Below are 17,833 nucleotides of genomic sequence, written 5' to 3'. Positions count from 1 at the left end.
GGTTTCGAGCCGCCGTCGTTTCAGCGCTAGTCCCGCTTCATGTGGGGGTGGAGGAGAGGCCGAGGTCGCGCAGCCCAGCCCAGCCACAGTGCCAGCCTCCAGTGTGCCCCAGTGGACAGTCCTGTGCCCCAGTGGGCTGGAACAGCACTCACCATTTCCCACGCTGCCCATTTGAATGCGTTGTTTTAATGGAGCAGGCACAAGAGGAGAGGAGAAACTCAAACAGTTGCATTTTGACAGTTGGCAGCATTAACAAGGTGTGACATGTTGACGGATGTACAAACGGAGACTTAAATTGTGGAACTGTGTCCCAACAACTGACATACATGTACTTAAAACCAGTATATCTTTATACATAACTATGTCTTACTGACATATTGAATTAAATTATTTGGAAATATGGTACTGGGAGAAAGCCTTCAGTGAAGCCAAAAGATGATCTAAATTGCCCCAAAAAATCTGATTTGGTCAGATGTGTGCAGTGCACTGAAGTGTACCACAATGGCATTTGGAAAGTTTGCCTGTGCAGGGTGAGGGTGTTTCAACATTTGTCTGAATTCATTAACTTTAATGTGTGTTTCCTTTGCTAGTTAAAAGAATTCAGTAGCTGCATAGCATTATATGTAAAATGACAACTTTAAAACTTTTTACTAAGTAATTATCCTGGAGTCATGAGAATACTGTTTTCTCATACTGCTGCTGGGAGCTGTTGTAACTTCTTTCTGAATTTCTTCACAAATTGAATCAACTATGAGTGAAACAGATTTCAAATCCATTTGATTTGTCAAAACCTTGACTGTTACTTTCTGTTAGTGTTGGGAATGACTGACTCATTGGCAGTCAGCGCTGAATTCTGTCCTCTGAAGTTACAGAGAAGCAGTGGTGGCCACAATTCACACACATCCAGCTCTAGTTAAAAAGAAGGCTAAAAGAGAATTTAGAAAGGGATGTCAAATAAGAAATGAAAGATCCTAAAGCAAAAACGTTTTTTGTTTGGGTGTAAATAAAGACATACATGTTGGATTTTCTGCCATTTTTCTTGGGGGATGTACTAGGTGCTTGTGAGGCAGTATATAAAAGCTGCTGCAAAATTAAATTTATGATGATTTATCCTCCTACGTTTGGTGTTTCAATGAAAAATGTTAGCAACTAGTGTTTTGGATTATATTCAGAACTGCTGATGACTAAAGGCATGGTGTTGTAAATGTCATTGGAGAAAAACGGCACTGTTGAAAGCCCACAAAAATCAGAAATAAATTCCGCGGCACAGAGCAGCTTCACCTTAGGCCACGCTGTTTTGGGGTTTTTTTGTTTGTTTGTTTTTGTTTCCTTTGATTCTCATTCAACTAAAGGCTCAAAGACGTGTATCTCCTTGGCCACTGTGAGGACACTAGATGGTGCTCAACACCACAGGCAAAGCCAACCTTTTGCAGGGCAGGTGAAACCCCGACTGCCAATGCAGAAGTTTTGCACTTGACTTCAGTTGAATGAGGATTTCATTCTCCTTCATGAAGTTCTGGTGAAAGATGTAGGTGTGGATAACTACATATGACTAATTATCCCTGGGACACTGCTCTTGACTAAAAGCCATTCTTTCCCTTCTTACAGGTGGTGAGGTCGTGTTTGATCTAGAAGTGAATATAGCTCCTGTATAGCTGACAAACCTTCTACTCAAGTATGGCTTTATTGCATTTTCTTCTGTTGGGGTTAGAGGTAATGATGGGAAATGGAATAGGTACCACATAAAGCCTACTTCCTTTAAAATATCAACATAGATGTAAAAGAGAAGGGTTTCAATCAGAATTAGCATGTGACTGTGTGAATATACGAGTTGGCAGTGGATACATATGCTAACTGTAAAGCCTGCAGCTGCACTTAAGATTCTGAAGAAGAAGGAGTGAAATGTGCAGCTTACTCCTACTTAACAAGTCTGTCCTCTGAAGGGTTGAAGTTGGTAAGGGAGGATGGTTTAGGATTTAACCTGCTTGATTTATGGGTCTTCTGTGTTAACGATAGGCCTGAAATTATGGTGATGAAGGGAAAGATCTAAAACATTCATCAGGTTGTCACAGCAAATGGAAGCTGCCTTTGAAAGGTAAACCATAACCCTAGACAGTGATTTGTAATATTTTTGGGTGAGATCTCAGTTTGCATGAATTCAGTGTCATACTTAACCTTTGGCATAGTATAGGAAGGGACACAGCAAAGAGCTCAGCTGAGGATTTGTTTGGGTTTTTTTAGCACCAGTCTTGGGGGGGGGGGGCGGATATGAAAATTAGTGGAACAAGAAGCAACTGTCCTCAGCTTTAGAGGGGTTTCAGGCTAAATTCCAATCATCAGGCCTGGTAACAATAAGGAGGAACAATTTTTACTGTCCGTATCAAAATGGGGACATACATACGGTGAGACTCAAAAAGGTTACTAACAGGAGGAGAAAATAAAAGTCAGTTGAATCAAAAGGAATTAGCATTCAATGTTCAGACCTAATTAATCATGGGATTTTGTAGTGTTGAAAATGATTGTTTCACTTAGTTTTGACATGTGAGTTATTGTTGGGATTGTGAAATTAAGCATAGAAATACTGGGTTTATTTTGAAGGTAAAACAGAAAAGCATTGGGAGCAGTGTTTACACGATTCAGTGAGGGCTGGCTGGTCCATAAAGGGCAGGAGCCAAGCACAGTAACACAGCTGATAGCACAGAGATTCACTGCCAGAACCCAGTCCCACAGTACCTAAGCAAAGCGAGCAGGGCACACCAAATTCAGCCAAGAATCCAGATCATCAGGGAAGCGATGAGGCAAGTCCAAGGTCAAGCTGGGGAAGCAGCCCCCTGGTTAGGGTCAGGGCCAGTGAGGATAACTAGGGTCAGACATAACTTAGCGATTACTAGGCAGGTCCCTACCAATAACAAAAGACTGAGGTCAAGCTAGGAAGTCAGTGTGTAAGTCTAGATCCAGATAAACATGGCTAGGCACAGTCATGACTGAGCCAGAGACCCATACTCCTACAGCATAACTTAAGTGTAGACTGAAGACCCAGGGCTCATCTTAAATTGGGCTCCTGAGCCCATGGGCAGGGGGCAGGTGAGGCTTGTTGGGGCTGTTAGGGCCTATTAGTGCACTCAGTGTCCTGACAAAGTACGTAGGACAAATGAGGACTGACAGTAGGAAACAGAAAGATGAGTTGTAATCTTTGAATCAAACAAAGTTTTCATAACTTAGTATTAAATGAAGGTTTTCACTAGGCTTAGATTTTTGCCAAAGTAAAAGAGCAAAGGTAGAAGACCTGAGATAATTACCAAACCAAAATTAGTTGGGCTTCCAAATGGAAGGCAGAAGCTGAAGGGCAGAATGCACTGTGTATTCTTTGGGTGGATAATGATTTAGCATAGTTGTTGGTAGGTTCTCATTGTTGACAAATAACCAAGAAGTGAGAATCTAAGCACAGAAACATTTCTCTCAAGAAGGTATCTGCCTTCCACTTTGTAGGGCACTGATTTTTGATTCATCAAGAACAGCACATTCCTGGATTTTTTCCTTCTTAATCCTAACCTTAAGCCAAACTCTTGGCTAGAGATCTGGGATCCCTATTGAATCCATGTATGTTGGGATTCCAAGGAGAAAACTGGCATAAAGGAAGAGAACAGAGCACGAGCCTACGTACTGGTGCTATGAAGATCATACCTAACTTTAAGCCAAGGGGGTTAGACTGGTTTTAGGGTAGGGCTAAGTTTCTGAGGAGTAAGGGATGAAGCACAGAGCTCCTTGAAAACATTCACTTGTTGGCTTATGGAGGAAGATGACAATTGGTAGAAGGGAAGACTTTCTTCAGACCCTTATAGGCTCCCATCTTTTCCTTGTACTCAAAAGGTAGGGCACAGAAGAGCAAACTGAAGAACCACTGCTTTGATTGGAGAAAGAAAACACATGGAAACCCAAGCCTCATGTGTCATCTGCCCTCAGCTCCAGATGGGCAAACTCCCCTATGTGTAACAAGAAGAGTTAGTAATGTGTTTATAAAGAAGGGAAAGTTTTTTCAGTGCATCTTAAGTAATGCACCTGAAAAACTGAGGTGACATATTGGAAAAAGAGAATGCCTTTGGGTTTTTTTTTTTCTCAGAACAATATTTATAGTGCTCATGTGAATTCTTATTAGTGAGTGAATGAATTCTTAGTGCTTTTTGCAGCTTGTAGGGGGTTTGGTTATTACATGTAGTTGCAGTGAGTTTCATAGTATCCTGTTGTGGTGTAATAACTTGTTTTGATCAGTTTCTTATGTTAGCATTTGTTTTGAGTCAGAAACATTAGTTTCCCCTCAGCGTCAATTTCATATGCTTTATTTAATGTTTTTTATGAATCCTTATTTTGTATTTTATAACTTTTGTTTCTTCTGAAAGTAAGTCTACCGTCTTCTGATTCCCTTTTTTTTCTTGGGTGGTTATTTTGCCTTTCCCGTTGTCTTTCTTTGAACTTCTCTGTTGGGAACATCTGTTTTCTTATGGGGGGTACCACATTCAGTATTTTGGGAGCTTGTAAGACACTTTTCCATGTGTTGGCATTTTAATATTTTATTTTCATTTTGAATTGAAATACTATGTTTGGTTGTTTTGGCTGCATTGACCATATGAAGCAGAGGTGAGCTGTGTGTAATCCATGGTGATCTTATCCTCCTTTGACTTGCTGCTTATACTTTGAAATATTGGGACCTTGAATTACCTGGATCTTTAATTCTCTGTTCCTGAAATTCTGCTCTAGCCTTTTTTTCTTAGGAGCAGCCACATCTGAGTTAAGCTTCAGGCAATCATGTTATCCGAGTTCTCTGAATACCAACCATACTTTGGTTTTGGTTCTAGAAATATTTAATATCTTTCCAACAAACTTTTTTATAGATACAAATGGAATAGCTATTTCATTCTCTCAATCGTTCCCAGTAAACATCAGCCAAAGGTAGAATTACATACAATTACCCTTCGTCAGAGTGCCTCTAAAGAACTGAGTCTTCTATGAAGAAGGGCCTCGGCATTTTAGACTGAATTTTTACACTTCATTGCAGTGATGTTCCTTGTTCATTAGTTACCACTGAATATAAGCTTCATGTTTACATTGTCTGCGGTCAAAATAATTCTGACAGGAAGGAGATAAAATCTTTGCTTTTACCTTCTTCTTTCAGCCAGTTGCAAAGTGGCTTAAAGTTTAGCAAGAACTGACAAAACATACAAAAAGAATGCCAGCAGAGATGTTTGGTGGCTGAATATTTCTCTCCATGGCATTTATTTAAACAGAGGACAAATACAATTTATGCAGAAGCGCTGCAGGTATTGATCTCATGGCTCTGGCAATGTGACCCAGCATTATACTGAGCTAGAAGCAGAGAGCGCTATCCTGCAGAATTTTGGTCAAAGCAGTTTTCAGTTAAAAATTGCATTTCAGCAAAAGTATTATTCATTACAATTTATTGATTTTAACTAAATCTCCACAAATAGTATATAACAAAAAATCACTTCCAAAGCTGCCATTAAACTTCTGAGAAATATGCTTTTCCATGATTTCAGCTAAAGTCTGCTCATACTGCCAGAAAGGACTGGTTATTGTATTTCCATGCAGAGTTTGCTGCTGCCAACATGTTTGTTCATGTAAACAAGTTAACTGAAAAGTCACCCATGTTAAAAAGAAAAAGATTCACAACCAAGGGTCTGCAGGCTGAAAGTGCTGGCTTCAGTTAGCTGACCTAAAAGAGGTACTTTTCAACCATCAGCAGGAAAAAGGAAAAAAAAAAAAAAATTCTCTCTGAAGGTCACTCATAGATACGCACTGTCCTTCCTTCTTCCCTCTATATACATATTCCAGGAGAAACATCTGACCATTTGAGGGAGTGACGGCTCTGTCCTCATGAGAGGAGGCTGCAATGACACTCTTGCTTTTTTTTTTAAATTTCCACTAATTATCTTCCCTTCCATGGTGCATTTGTGAAGCAAGTCAGTAATACCATAGAATGACTTCAAAGAGATTTAGTTACTGTCTCTCTAAGATTCCCAGTTCCCAGGCTGTGCCTATCTTGCTTAGACTGTGAACTGTGTGCAGCAGGGAATATCTATATTTAGACTTTCCTGAAGCATAACTTTCTTTTACTAAACAAACACTGAAAGAACATAGTTCAGATTAGGCCTTTTCCCACATTCAAAGGATCCCAGCTTTTTTGCACATATCAAGATGGCAGTTTGGGGGTGGTAGAGAGGGTACAGTTTGAGATTTTCTGAATCTAAACTTTTTTTTTTTTTTTATGAAGTGTTTGTGTACATGTCTGTCTGTTTTCTTTTAGGAACCTCTTCCCTGTGTCCTGTTAGAGCTTAGGAATTAGTGCGTAGTTACCAACTTCTAAAATGTACTGCAAGAGGCATACGTGTAAGACATCCATCTGTATAATGTGAGGGTTGATGGGTTCTTAGTCACAGAAGTGTCTGCATACCTTATAAAAAAAACAGAACTCCCGCCTTCCTACAGAAGTATCAGTATCTTTCTATCACACAAATTCATTCTGTTCTTAAAAGCGTTATTATTTCTCATTCTCTAGAATACTTCAATCACCTAGTTAGCCACTTCATAACAATTTATTACTTGAAGATTTTGCACACTGGTTTGTGTCTCAACCATAATCTTATGTGATTTTATTTTTAGAACTGTTCTACATATTCTTTGCTTATTCTTGAACCCTGCAATTTAGGTTTTGCGTGTAAATAATGGAAAGGATTGTTCTGGGCACTTGAGAGTGACTGGTGCCTCAGAATGTCACACAGTCAGCCCCATTTATTGATGGTATTTATTTAGTCTAACCAAACTTATGCTTATGCTCTTCTAGTAATAAACTCCACGTTTCAGTTGCCTGTTGAGCTGCCTGCCTGATACAGTAAGTATCCCTTACGGTTGTCCCATTTTTTTGGTCTCTTCAGTATTCCGTCATAGTCCCTACGGAAAGAAAATCTAAGCCTGGATGAATAAGAGACTTGTCCAAGGCAATGGACAGTCGTTGTCAGAGGTAGGCTGAATGACAAAAGGACAGTTAATTCTAGCGTCAGACCTGGAGAGCACCTTGTACTTATTCAAGTGCATGCCACTTCCAGCTCAACTGAAAAGTCAGCATCTGGGGGGGATTTCATATAAATTTCATCAACTGGAAGTAAATCTTCATCCTCTTCTGTATGGAGGGCTCCTGTTGTTACAGACTTTAGTGGAAGGTAAAAGCCAGTTCACTGTAGCTGTGAAACTCTTAAGTATTCACCTAGCCCTTTACCCGAATTTGACATTTTCTGAAGCCCATGCTAGAGGCCTGTACCAGAAATCAGCACAGAGACCCAGAATGACTCAGGCATTTGAATGGCGATGTTAACAGCAGTTGATGGTTATGCTCAAAGGGAGAATTTTGTTAATTTATTAGTGAGTATTTGTATTTCATTTAACAAAAGCACATTAAAGCAGTATTTGCAAATCTTTTAAGCAAAAGGTATTACATGCTTGTTCCTTACTGTGCAGAGTTTGTAAGCTGCTGGTCTTATCATACATAAATGAAATGAAATTTCAGGCAGTGAGGCCTACATCATTCACTGTCATAAAGTTCCAGGTGAATATTTAAATGTCTCCATCTTAGCACACTTATTATCACATTTGTTGGCATTCGTACAGAGGCGATATGACCGCTTTTCCACACAAATATATGTTCTGTTTGCCTTTCACCAACAGAATGTAAACGTAATCATGACAATATGAAGGTCCTTAGCAGGTAAAGAAATACACTGGTATGAGACTACAACAAGTTTAAGTGGACCCAAACCAACACCTTCTCCACATGAAAAAGTATCTAGCCTCAATTAATGTCTTACTGAGTGTGTGTTTCTACACTGCTTTGTGTAACAGGACTTACAGGACCTCCCTTGCAAAATAATACCTCTGTGTAGTGCAGAGCCTTTTACAGTACGGTCACAGTGTTCTGGGTAACTGTCACCAGCTGAAGTGTTTCACCAGTAAATTGAGTGCATTAATGATGTTATCACATGTTATCAGGATACAAACTAAAACTTGTCATAATTTGGATGTTGAAGCAGAGGTTACAATTTCAACTTTTTTCTTCTTCTATTCTGTCACTTGCCCTTTTTTCACTAGCCAGACAGTATAATGGTCAGGTTGTTTCACATTTTCAAAGTGTTGCTGATAAATGCTCTGGCAAAACAGCCTCCCAAGCAGTGGAAAATTTTTAGCTTGATGACCACCATAGAGGTGGAGGATGAAGTAAAATCAGGCAGCCTGATGTTTTTTCTGGAGTGGCTTCACACAGTGAAAATGCTTAGAGACTTGGTCAGCCAGCACTGGGCTGGCGGGTGAGAACAGCCACACTAACCTGGGAGGATCAGAAAGGACAGCAGAACGTAAGGTGTAGATGCCGCTTCTCTGGAAATCTGCACAAATGTGAGCCCCAAAGCACCAGTGCTAGCCAGCACCATGAGAGTTTTGTCACTGTAGAAAAGTCCGTGACAGCTGGAAGCTCTCCTTTCCTTGTGTGCTGTGTGGAGGACAATGGAGTGATGGTAAACCAGTCCTTTGAGGCTATTGTCATTGATAGCAAAAGGAGATAATTAACAAAGAAAATTCAGCTTTGAATTCTCTCAAAATTGAGTAGGTGAGATCGTTTGACAAGACCAACATGCCTATTGTACCTCATTCTCCTCCACGCCGATCCAGCCCTCATCATCTTCAGAAGAGGTCCTACAAGTCATCATCAATCCCTGGCAGCTTCTTGCTTTATTGCAGAGTAGCCAAACTTTCACCTGAAACCACTATTCATTTTACCCTCAAGACATCTGGTCTAACTTCTGCTTCTCTGGCTTATGAAACCACTTTCTAGAGAGAACTCTTTAGTCCAAGTAGCTGTAAAAATTACTCCAGTGGAGGTATGATAACAAGGATGGAGGTTTCTGAGGAAGATCTACTGTGCATTATAAATGTTGCTGTGTTTTGCACTTTGTATGTGAAAATAAGGGAGAGCATTTTAGTGAAGGCTGGGGAAGACAGCCAGGAAAGACTTTCAAATTATTTTGACTTTTTTGACAGACAAGACGCCTGCCTGTACTAAAATTTCCTGTTCATCAGGGAACCAGGGTTGCAGAGCAGGATTGTGGGGCAGGAAGCTATGTTACCCAGTGAACAACAATAATTTAAATAAGCCCCGTGATGTAAAAGGCTTATGCATTTATGAATTTATATTATTAGGATTATTATGCTATTAGGGAGAATTGTGCCCAAATGAATTTCTTTTCAAGAGAGCAACTTTCAGGCAATGCAAAGCCATTATTAATCTGACAATACCAAAGGAGAGTACAGGGCAGGCTTTAGCTAGAACATTGAATGTGAACACAAAGCAGCTGTGTTTTTTGGAGAGCTTGTCTGCCTCGGCACCATGTCTGGTACCCTTTGCCACAAGGCCTTTTCTTTGCCTAGTGGTTGAAACACTTTTATGACAGCTCCTTGGCACATCCTGAGGCCTCCTCTGTCTAAATGATGACATGAATTCTTTCTTCTGTTTTAGGGTGTTTCTCTCCCTCTCCGTTTTCTCCTGTCAGGCCTCCATGTTGAGCAAGAATCCCACTTCATAGGCTTGGTGCCAATGGTGCAGAAATAACCACAAAGTGCTGGGGGTTAAGGAAGGGCATTCTTCTAACCTGCCCCCCCCCATCTGATTTGTTTAGATCGTTTTCCCAAATAAACAAATGCATAAAAGAGCGAGTGTGTATGTATCTGGATTTGTTTGCACAATTTAAAAAAAATTACGTAGAAGGATAGACCTCTATAAGACATTGAAGTCCTATGTGTGTTGGGAGAGTTGGCAGTCAGGTAATGGAAGCTACGTCCTGATGGAGGGAGAGGGTGCAATGTGAGCTCATCCCTTACCAAACATTGGGAATCTTCATAGGCATGGGTTATTACAAACTTTCCATCCTTGTGAAAAGCTTTCTTCAGAGGTCACACCAGAAAACTGAGGCACAAGGCAAGCAGGTTTCATCGGCTCAGCCACTGACAGTCCTTTTTTCCCCCAGGAAGCTCTGAGGGAAGGCAAAATCCCAAAGGGCAGCATAGGAATTGTACGTTCCACTCTAAAGGCTGCCCTTGTATATGAGGTATATTAACATGAGGCACAGAAGCAGCCTTTTCAGAGACATACAGAACCACTAGGAAGATTTGCACTGATTCTGTCTGAAGAAGCATCCCTTGAGCTGTCAGAAAAATAGTTGGGAAGCACTACCTGTCCAGGCAGCTCCATAATGATGCTATGGCATTGTAAAATATCCCACAGTCTGATGTTCTTGTTGCCTAGGTTTTATTTACAGATTGACAGGCACTGAGTATGTGACATGATAAGTTTAATAGCATGGTGGTACAACAAACAAGTATTAACGGAATTTATCATCCGTGGAACTGCAAATGTCTTACAGGACCTAGGCAATTTAAAATGTCTGAAAGATTGTGATCTTAAATGAGCTATATATCTCACTTAACAAGCCTAAGCATCTAGTAAAAGCTCATATCTATAACCAAATTGTGGGCTCAGTTGATCATTCCAGCTTGTTTGGGGTTTTTTTGGTTTGTTTGTTTTCCTTTTTATGCTACAGCTGATTATCTTTTGTTTTTCCTAACTTGCTTCTCTCTTGAATTTCCAGTTCTCTACATGACCTTCTTCTTCCTTCAGAAGAGCTGCATGTAGTAGGAGGTAGAAATGGTATGTTAGAAGACAGAGAATGTTGGTAATGTGGAGGAGATGTATATGCATATTTTAATCTTTAGATACGAGATTGGTATTTGAGCAAGAAGAAAAAAAGCCTCTTTTGGTCATTGAGTAGTGAGATTGGATAGCATTTTGAAATGCATGCTGAGTGGGAAAAAGCCACGGACAGGGATGACTGGTGGAGCGAGACAAGTACCATTCCTGCCTCCAGTACAGTAGTAAGTAGGAGTCCAGTTAGTGTACCACTGATTCCTAAGTATGAAAAGTTTGTGAGCACAAAAGGAACAGCACCTAACTCATAGCAGGGCTTTACCGGCTGTGTCTCTGGATTATCTCCCAGTAGCATCTTTAGTTAACTTCAGTATAGCTGTGGCATGTCCTAGAGAACTCTTGGCTGTCCAGGAGAAGCTCCTTTTGTTTAGGATTTGGGTTGTTTCAAAAAACATTTCTAAACATTGCTGATGAAGCGTAAGTTTGCTCTGTGACTGTGTCACGGGCAGAAGTGAGGTCTGTCGTTCTATAACATGCTCATATGTTTGAGATACTATCAATCAGATGGATTTGCTTGGAGTTTTTTTTTTTTCTTTAATATGCTACAGTTAGTTGGCTTTGGAATAGTGCTGGCATGGGCTTTGGACATGCTTTTCTGCACCTATTCTTTTTGCATTTGTAAGTCTACAAATTGTGGTAGCTTCTGAAAAGATGAAAATTGCTGCCCTTCCCAGACAGCAAAAAAGCCAGTGTCTCCTGATGTGACCGTGCAGAATCAGAATGCACAATGCTTTTCTGAGACTTGTGGCCTGTGAACTTCCAGTGAACTCTAAGGAAGCATTTAAACAAAACAGGAAAAGGGTCCTCAATCTTTGGAGGCATAAGCATGAGAAGAAAGTGCAAGTGGTGGTGTGGCACTGTGGGACACATTGGACTTTTATCTTTCCTGTGTTCTCAGTTTTTGCAATTTAAAAGGTTCAACTGTAGCCACAAACAACTCGTGGAAGTGGAGGACCACTGGAATGAGGACATGTGCTTTAGCTCATCTGGAACAATGTGTTCGTGACACAAGAGGCAAAGACAGATGTAGGCCAGCAAAATAAAGAATAATAGTGGTAGGACACATATATGTCTAGGTCACTTTATACGCAAGAGTTATATGTCCATGTCAGTCTTATTTACATTCATAATTTTAAAACTAGTTATATTGTTTTAAAATATAGTAAATTCTAGCATGCAAAATATATCATAGAATGATTTAGGTTGGAAAGGACCTTGAAGATCATCGAGTTCCAACCCCCCTGCCATGGGCAGGGACACCTCCCACTAGACCAGGTTGCCCAAGGACACGTCCAGCCTGGCCTTGAACACCTCCAGGGATGGGGCCTCAACAACCTCTCTGGGCAACCTGTGCCAGTGGCTCACCACCCTTAAAGTGAAAGCCTTCTTCCTAATGTTTAATCTAAACCCGCCCTCTTCCAGTTTATAGCCATTCCCCCTCACCCTGTCACTACATGCCCTAGTAAAAAGTCCTTCCCAGCTCTCCTGTAGGCCCCCTTTAGGTACTGGAGGGTGGCAATAAGATCTCCCCAGAGCCTTCTCTTCTCCAGGCTGAACAGCCCCAGCTCTCTCAGCCTCTCCTCATAGGCGAGGTGTTCCAGCCCTCGGATCATCCTCGTGGCTCTCCTCTGGACATGCTCCAGCAGGTCCATGTCTTTCTTATGTTGCGGACTCCAGAGCTGGACGCAGTCCTCCCGATGGGGTCTCACGAGAGTGGAGTAGAGGAGCAGAATCACCTCCTTTGATATGATATCAAATAATCACCTCCTATGATATATGATTGATTATTTTGTGGAAAGATGGCTCATTTTACTGGGAGAATGCTCCCAGAATTCTCATAGGTACTTAAAACTACCCAATTAAAAAACCCCACCACCTATAACCTGAGTAACTCTGTTGACATGAAACTGTAGGTAGAGCAAACCTCAGTCCAGCCTAATCCTTATGCAAGTCTCAATCCAAACCTAATGCACTGTCAGGTCACCCAAATTCCTCAGAGGACAGTCTTTCAGGACTTATTTTCACGCATAGTTTGAATCATTTTAACTGAGCTGAAGCAATCAGGTAAGTAAATCTCTCCATGTGTCTGTAATGAAAGTTTGCATGAGCATCATTTCCGTGTAGCTTATTCCCATAATAGACAGCAAGAGAGCTACAGCAATGTATAGCAGTGCAGTCTGTATCCACACATGGAATTTGACTAACAAACATAATTCAGTTTGAAAAATCTAGTCTTACTGAGATAATTATACTGGCACAGGACTTCATCTTTTGCATCTTGGCCGCATGTTTTTTGTGGTTTTAAATTCTTTGTTCGATGATGATATGCTTTCCTTGACTTATGAGCTCATTCAGAGTCTGCACCCAAAGTGCTACAAGCCAACTGAGCAAACTTGGCAGCCAGACCCTTTTTTACCTTCCTGCAGCACTTAGATTCATCAGACCTCAGGATAGCCAAACTTTTGAGCTGTACATAAAGAAAGACTTACCTTCTTATAATGGTGGTTTCCTTGTAATTTCAAAAAAACCCCTAGTTATCCTGTTTTTATGGCTGGAACATAAGAGTTTGCTGTGCTACCAGTGTGCCAGGTAGCGATCTAAGCAGTGCTCCACTGGGGCTGGTGACGGTTAGCTCAGGAATCCCTGAAGGGCACTGCATTGGCCCACACAGATCTAGTCGTCTGCCAGGCATTGTTGTTAACCTCTTTTGAGCCTTTCTGGCTGAATTCCTTCTCAGAAATACTGATGAGTCTCAGCCAGTCCTCACTAGTCCTTCTTTTCTTTATAACATCAAAATACTGCAGTGTAAACGGCATAGGTTGTTAGGTGGGTAAGGGAGTAGTCACAGGGGTGAACACCATGCTTTCACCAGCCTCTGCTGCTGCTGTAAAATGGGTCTGCCATCAAAAGAGGCAGCTTGCTGCTTTCTCCACCTGGCCGCCTTTTTCCAGCCTCTTCACTGCCTTGTGCCACTGTAAACAGGTAGGAAGAAGGATGGTGATCCAGACTGGGGAATTGGTTTGGATTAAGACTAAAATACTGTTGTCAACTTTCTGAGTTTTAGTCCAGGTCAGTTCCTGGCTCCCTGATCCTGTATACGCACAGCCATGTGAGCAGTTGTGCTGTTGTAAAGGAGGGCATGGCAGAAGGTGAGAACAAGTGGCAGGTTTTGGAGGGACTGCTTCTCTAAACAGCAACACCTGATTTAGTTGACTGTAAAATGACAGTTTGTTTTCCAGCTAGTGAGGCCAATCCTCCAGAGCAGTGTCTATGGGCAACAGCTCATTCCAGGAAACATTACGGGAAACAGAGTTGGGCTGAAGCAGCCACTAGATGGGCCTCCTCCCATGAGCCACTACAAGAACCTTGCCGCAGCTGGCTGAAGCACATCCCATGCCCAGAGTTAGCCTTTGTGATTTTGAACGCAAAAATCAGAAATGAGCTTTCATCCCTCAGTACTAACTTTCACTGGTTTATCATTGAAAAGCTGCTGGTCCAGGCTACATTCAGAAAAGTTTCCAGACAATAGCTGAGATTATAACGTGTTAGGCAAGAAGTTAGGCCGGAAGTTATGCACAAAACAACCATAACCTGGAGAAGCTTGGCTTCACTCACACATATCCTCTAGTGAAGCACTGTGAAACGAAGTTGTATCTGGCCTTCCTGTGAATCTTGCAGTAATGAATCAGTTGTAGATACAGCAGAGACCTGAGGAAATGGTAGCCCATCACGCTTCTCATGAGTTTCTCTCTAGCAGCCTGACTGGTGATGACCAGTTCCACATGCTGTGCAGCACCAGGACTCTTCTTTGAGTCTCTCAAAGCCAAGAAGAAGCTGCAGTGCAGCACATGCAGGGGTTTTTCGTGCTCCCTCCCGCCTACAGGCTCACTCCAGCAGTGCCATGTTAGCACATGATCTGACTTGGTGGTTTGACCGCCTGGAGAAAGGGGAGGCCTGTCCTGATACAGAAGGCTCAGCCCTTCCTCCTGCCCATGTGCTGCAGAGTAACATCTGTCCTGTAATAATAAAAAATAAAAATAAAATATAAAAAGCTTAAACTACAGGCAGTGCAAATCACTTCACCACCTTCTTTCCACTCCTTGCAAAAAATTCTATCATGACTTTTGCCGGGTGCTGATCAAATTGCTCTTAATCATTCATTGAGAAAATATACTTCGATAACTAATGAAGTGAATGGAGATGCCTCATCTTATTCCAAAGCAAACAGCCACGGAATTTCACTGAATTGTGCCACGTCACAAGTGTCCACCCCTTGTCTGAGCCCCTGTGGTTGTTGAAAGGGTTAGAAGACAAGGTGTGAGAGGTTCCAGCTAAACAAGGGAAACCTGCTTTGACCTGTAGCTGAAGCAAAGATGAAGAGGAAGATAGTTCTGATTGCCGGAGGGCTCAAGATCTTAATCAACCCTCACCCCTTTAATTAGCATGAAGCAGCGCATGAGTTGCAGTTTACAGCATTGGGCCACAGAAAGTCACAGGAATAGTCAACTTGCTCCTGATCAGGAACTGGGTAAACATTACCCTGGGGCTTGGTGTGGTCACAGGTTTGGCATTGCCTGAACTGGCTCTGCAATGTAAACACAGGATTGTGATTTATTTAGCAACGTTCTGCAGCAAAATGCAGCACAGTGGCGCACCAGATGAAATATCTTTCCCCCATCTGAAATTGTTCAAGGGTTAAGATTAAAAAAAAAAAGGGCAGTTTAAAATGAAGGCATATGCCAACTTTCTTCTTCCTAAGATTGGATCTCCCTGATACACGTCACTTAAGTTTGTCTATATTGGAGCAAAATAAATTCCTCCTTTGTAGCTCCTGTGCTTCATTTCTACAGGAGCCAAGAATGTTCGACACCTCTGAAAACCTGCTCTACCATATCTGGAAAGAAACTCATACATCTTTCTGTCTCTGCAGACTGGGTTTTAGATTGGTTGGAAATGGTGACATTTCTTAAAGAAAAAACATTCAGAAAGAAATTGTTTAGGAAGATGGCTTCAATAATGTCATGTTTCAATACATTCATATTCTGTTCTGGTACAACTATGAATTTTGAGCTTAACCTACTGATGCCAATTTTAATAAAGTCTAAAATAAGTCCAGTGGAATGATAGCTGAAATAAAGCACTGGTATCAGCAAAATGAAACACTTCAAAACAGGAAACCCAAATCATTTTGTTTCAAGATTCTTACTTAACTTTGATAGTGTTTGATAAAGTCTTGTATTCGGATCTTTTGGAGTTACAAATTTTCCTGAAGTTACCACACTTCCCCAAAATGTTTAAATATCAGTGAAACATTCTGCAGCAGGAATAATGCTGTAAAAATCCATTTAATAAATACATTAAAGAACTGTGTAAAAATGTGTGAATATGATTAAGATAAAAAGTGCTCTGAAGAATAAAGGTTATAACATACCAGTGGCAACTAATTTAAGATGAAGGAGAAAAATAAACATATTTATTCCTCAAAGCCACCACAAATGGAGAACAAGTACTATTATACTCTGTATAATTAGGCTCTGGGGAGACCTTATTGCTCTTTCCAGTGTCTAAAGGGGCTACAGGAACGCTGGGGAGGGGCTCTTGATCAGGGAGTGAAGCCATAGGATGAGGGGTGATGGTTTTAAACTGGAAGAGGGGAGATTTAAATGAGATATTAGGAAGAAATTCCTTACTGTGAGCATGGTGGGACACTGGCACAGGTTTCCCAGAGAAGCTGTGGCTGCCCCATCCCTGGAGGTGTCCAAGGCCAGGTTGGATGGGGCTTTGAGTAACCTGCTCTAGTGGGAGGTGTCCCTGCCCATGGCAGGGGGGGTGGGACGAGGGGCCCTTCCAACCTAAACCATTCTATGGTTCTATGATTCTGTGGTATACATTTTCAAAAAACATCGGTATGAGCTGTTTGCAGGTGATCCCACTCCCCACCTACTTTCTAACGTACTCTTGATTTAGGATGACCTCACTGTTCATGTAAGTAATGACAGGAGTGTAAAGTGGTCTCTACCTACTCCCTAGGTCAACAATCTCTTCCGCATTTCTTAAAGGCTTTCCTGGCTTTCCCCCTTCTTTCCTTTGAATTGATGCTTCCACCACTTTTCTGATGCTCTGCTGAAGTTATTAAACCGCATCTGTTGTGGCACTGTGAGTCAGCAGAACTCGCTGAGCAGTTTCAAATGTGCCGGACTCCAAGCGGGGTTCACAGAAAGCACTGTCGCGGGAGCATCATCGGCATCTCGGTTCAGGACTGCAAGTAATGCCCGCCACTCTGGGAAAGGCATAATTATTATAAAAGCTGTCCTTTCCATTCCCAAAGAGACAGAGAAAAAGGTTCAGGCTGGATGATGCTCATTTCAGCTGAAAAGGAGAAACGAAGATAGGAGAATTATACTTGTGCTGTGAGATACCACGGCAATTCAGACAGAAAACGTTCTTCCTCCGAAATGATGTACAGAACAGCTGCCTCGGTGTTTAGGAACGCACAACCCAAAAACCGGAGTGCCAGCTCATGCTGGCGATTGCCTGCCTTCTCCTGCCTCCTGCAACAACAACAACAAAAGTTAAATAAGAAATAGCTGTTGCTGAAACTTCTGTTAAATCCTTACAGATCCTTGCTGAATGCTGGAAGAAGGATGACACTTTTTTTTTTTTTTTTTCCGCGTATTTGCTGGAATCTGTTTTCTATGAAAGATGTACACCTTCATACTGAGTAACCATTTTTAGTAGATCTAATAGGAAATACAAGGAGCTGTATAAACTGTTCTTCCTTTCGAAACCACAGCTACACAGCTCACCCTCGGGCCTCACTCCCGCAGCACGCTGGACGTCTCCGGCGCTGATGCCCCGGCGGGGTCAGCACCGGCATCCCTGCGTCGAACCGGCCGCTCGGGCCCGTGCCGGGGGGCAGAGATCAGCCCCCGAGCGAGCCCGGTGCCCTCAGCGGGGCCGGGGAGGGGGGGGACGGGGGGCGGCGCCGGCACAGCCCTCCGCCGGCCGGGCCAA

The 17,833-nt window shown here is 42.0% G+C and overlaps 1 protein-coding gene across 1 annotated transcript in view; it reads right to left on the bottom strand.

Moving 5' to 3' along the window:
* The window catches only part of UBR7 (ubiquitin protein ligase E3 component n-recognin 7 (putative)), a 40,420-nt gene that overhangs the window by 21,303 nt on the left and 1,284 nt on the right, over nt 1–17,833 (bottom strand). Inside the window, exon 2 of the mRNA XM_009895499.1 lies at nt 17,239–17,370. Coding sequence (XP_009893801.1) covers nt 17,239–17,370 — 132 coding nt within the window. The remainder of the gene's footprint in view (nt 1–17,238; nt 17,371–17,833) is intronic.

The sequence above is a fragment of the Charadrius vociferus genome, unplaced genomic scaffold (genome assembly GCF_000708025.1).
Source record: "Charadrius vociferus isolate BGI_N301 unplaced genomic scaffold, ASM70802v2 scaffold140, whole genome shotgun sequence".
NCBI lineage: Eukaryota > Metazoa > Chordata > Aves > Charadriiformes > Charadriidae > Charadrius > Charadrius vociferus.
The sequence above is the reverse complement of the archived record's forward strand: the minus strand, read 5'-3'. Positions and strand labels throughout refer to the sequence as shown.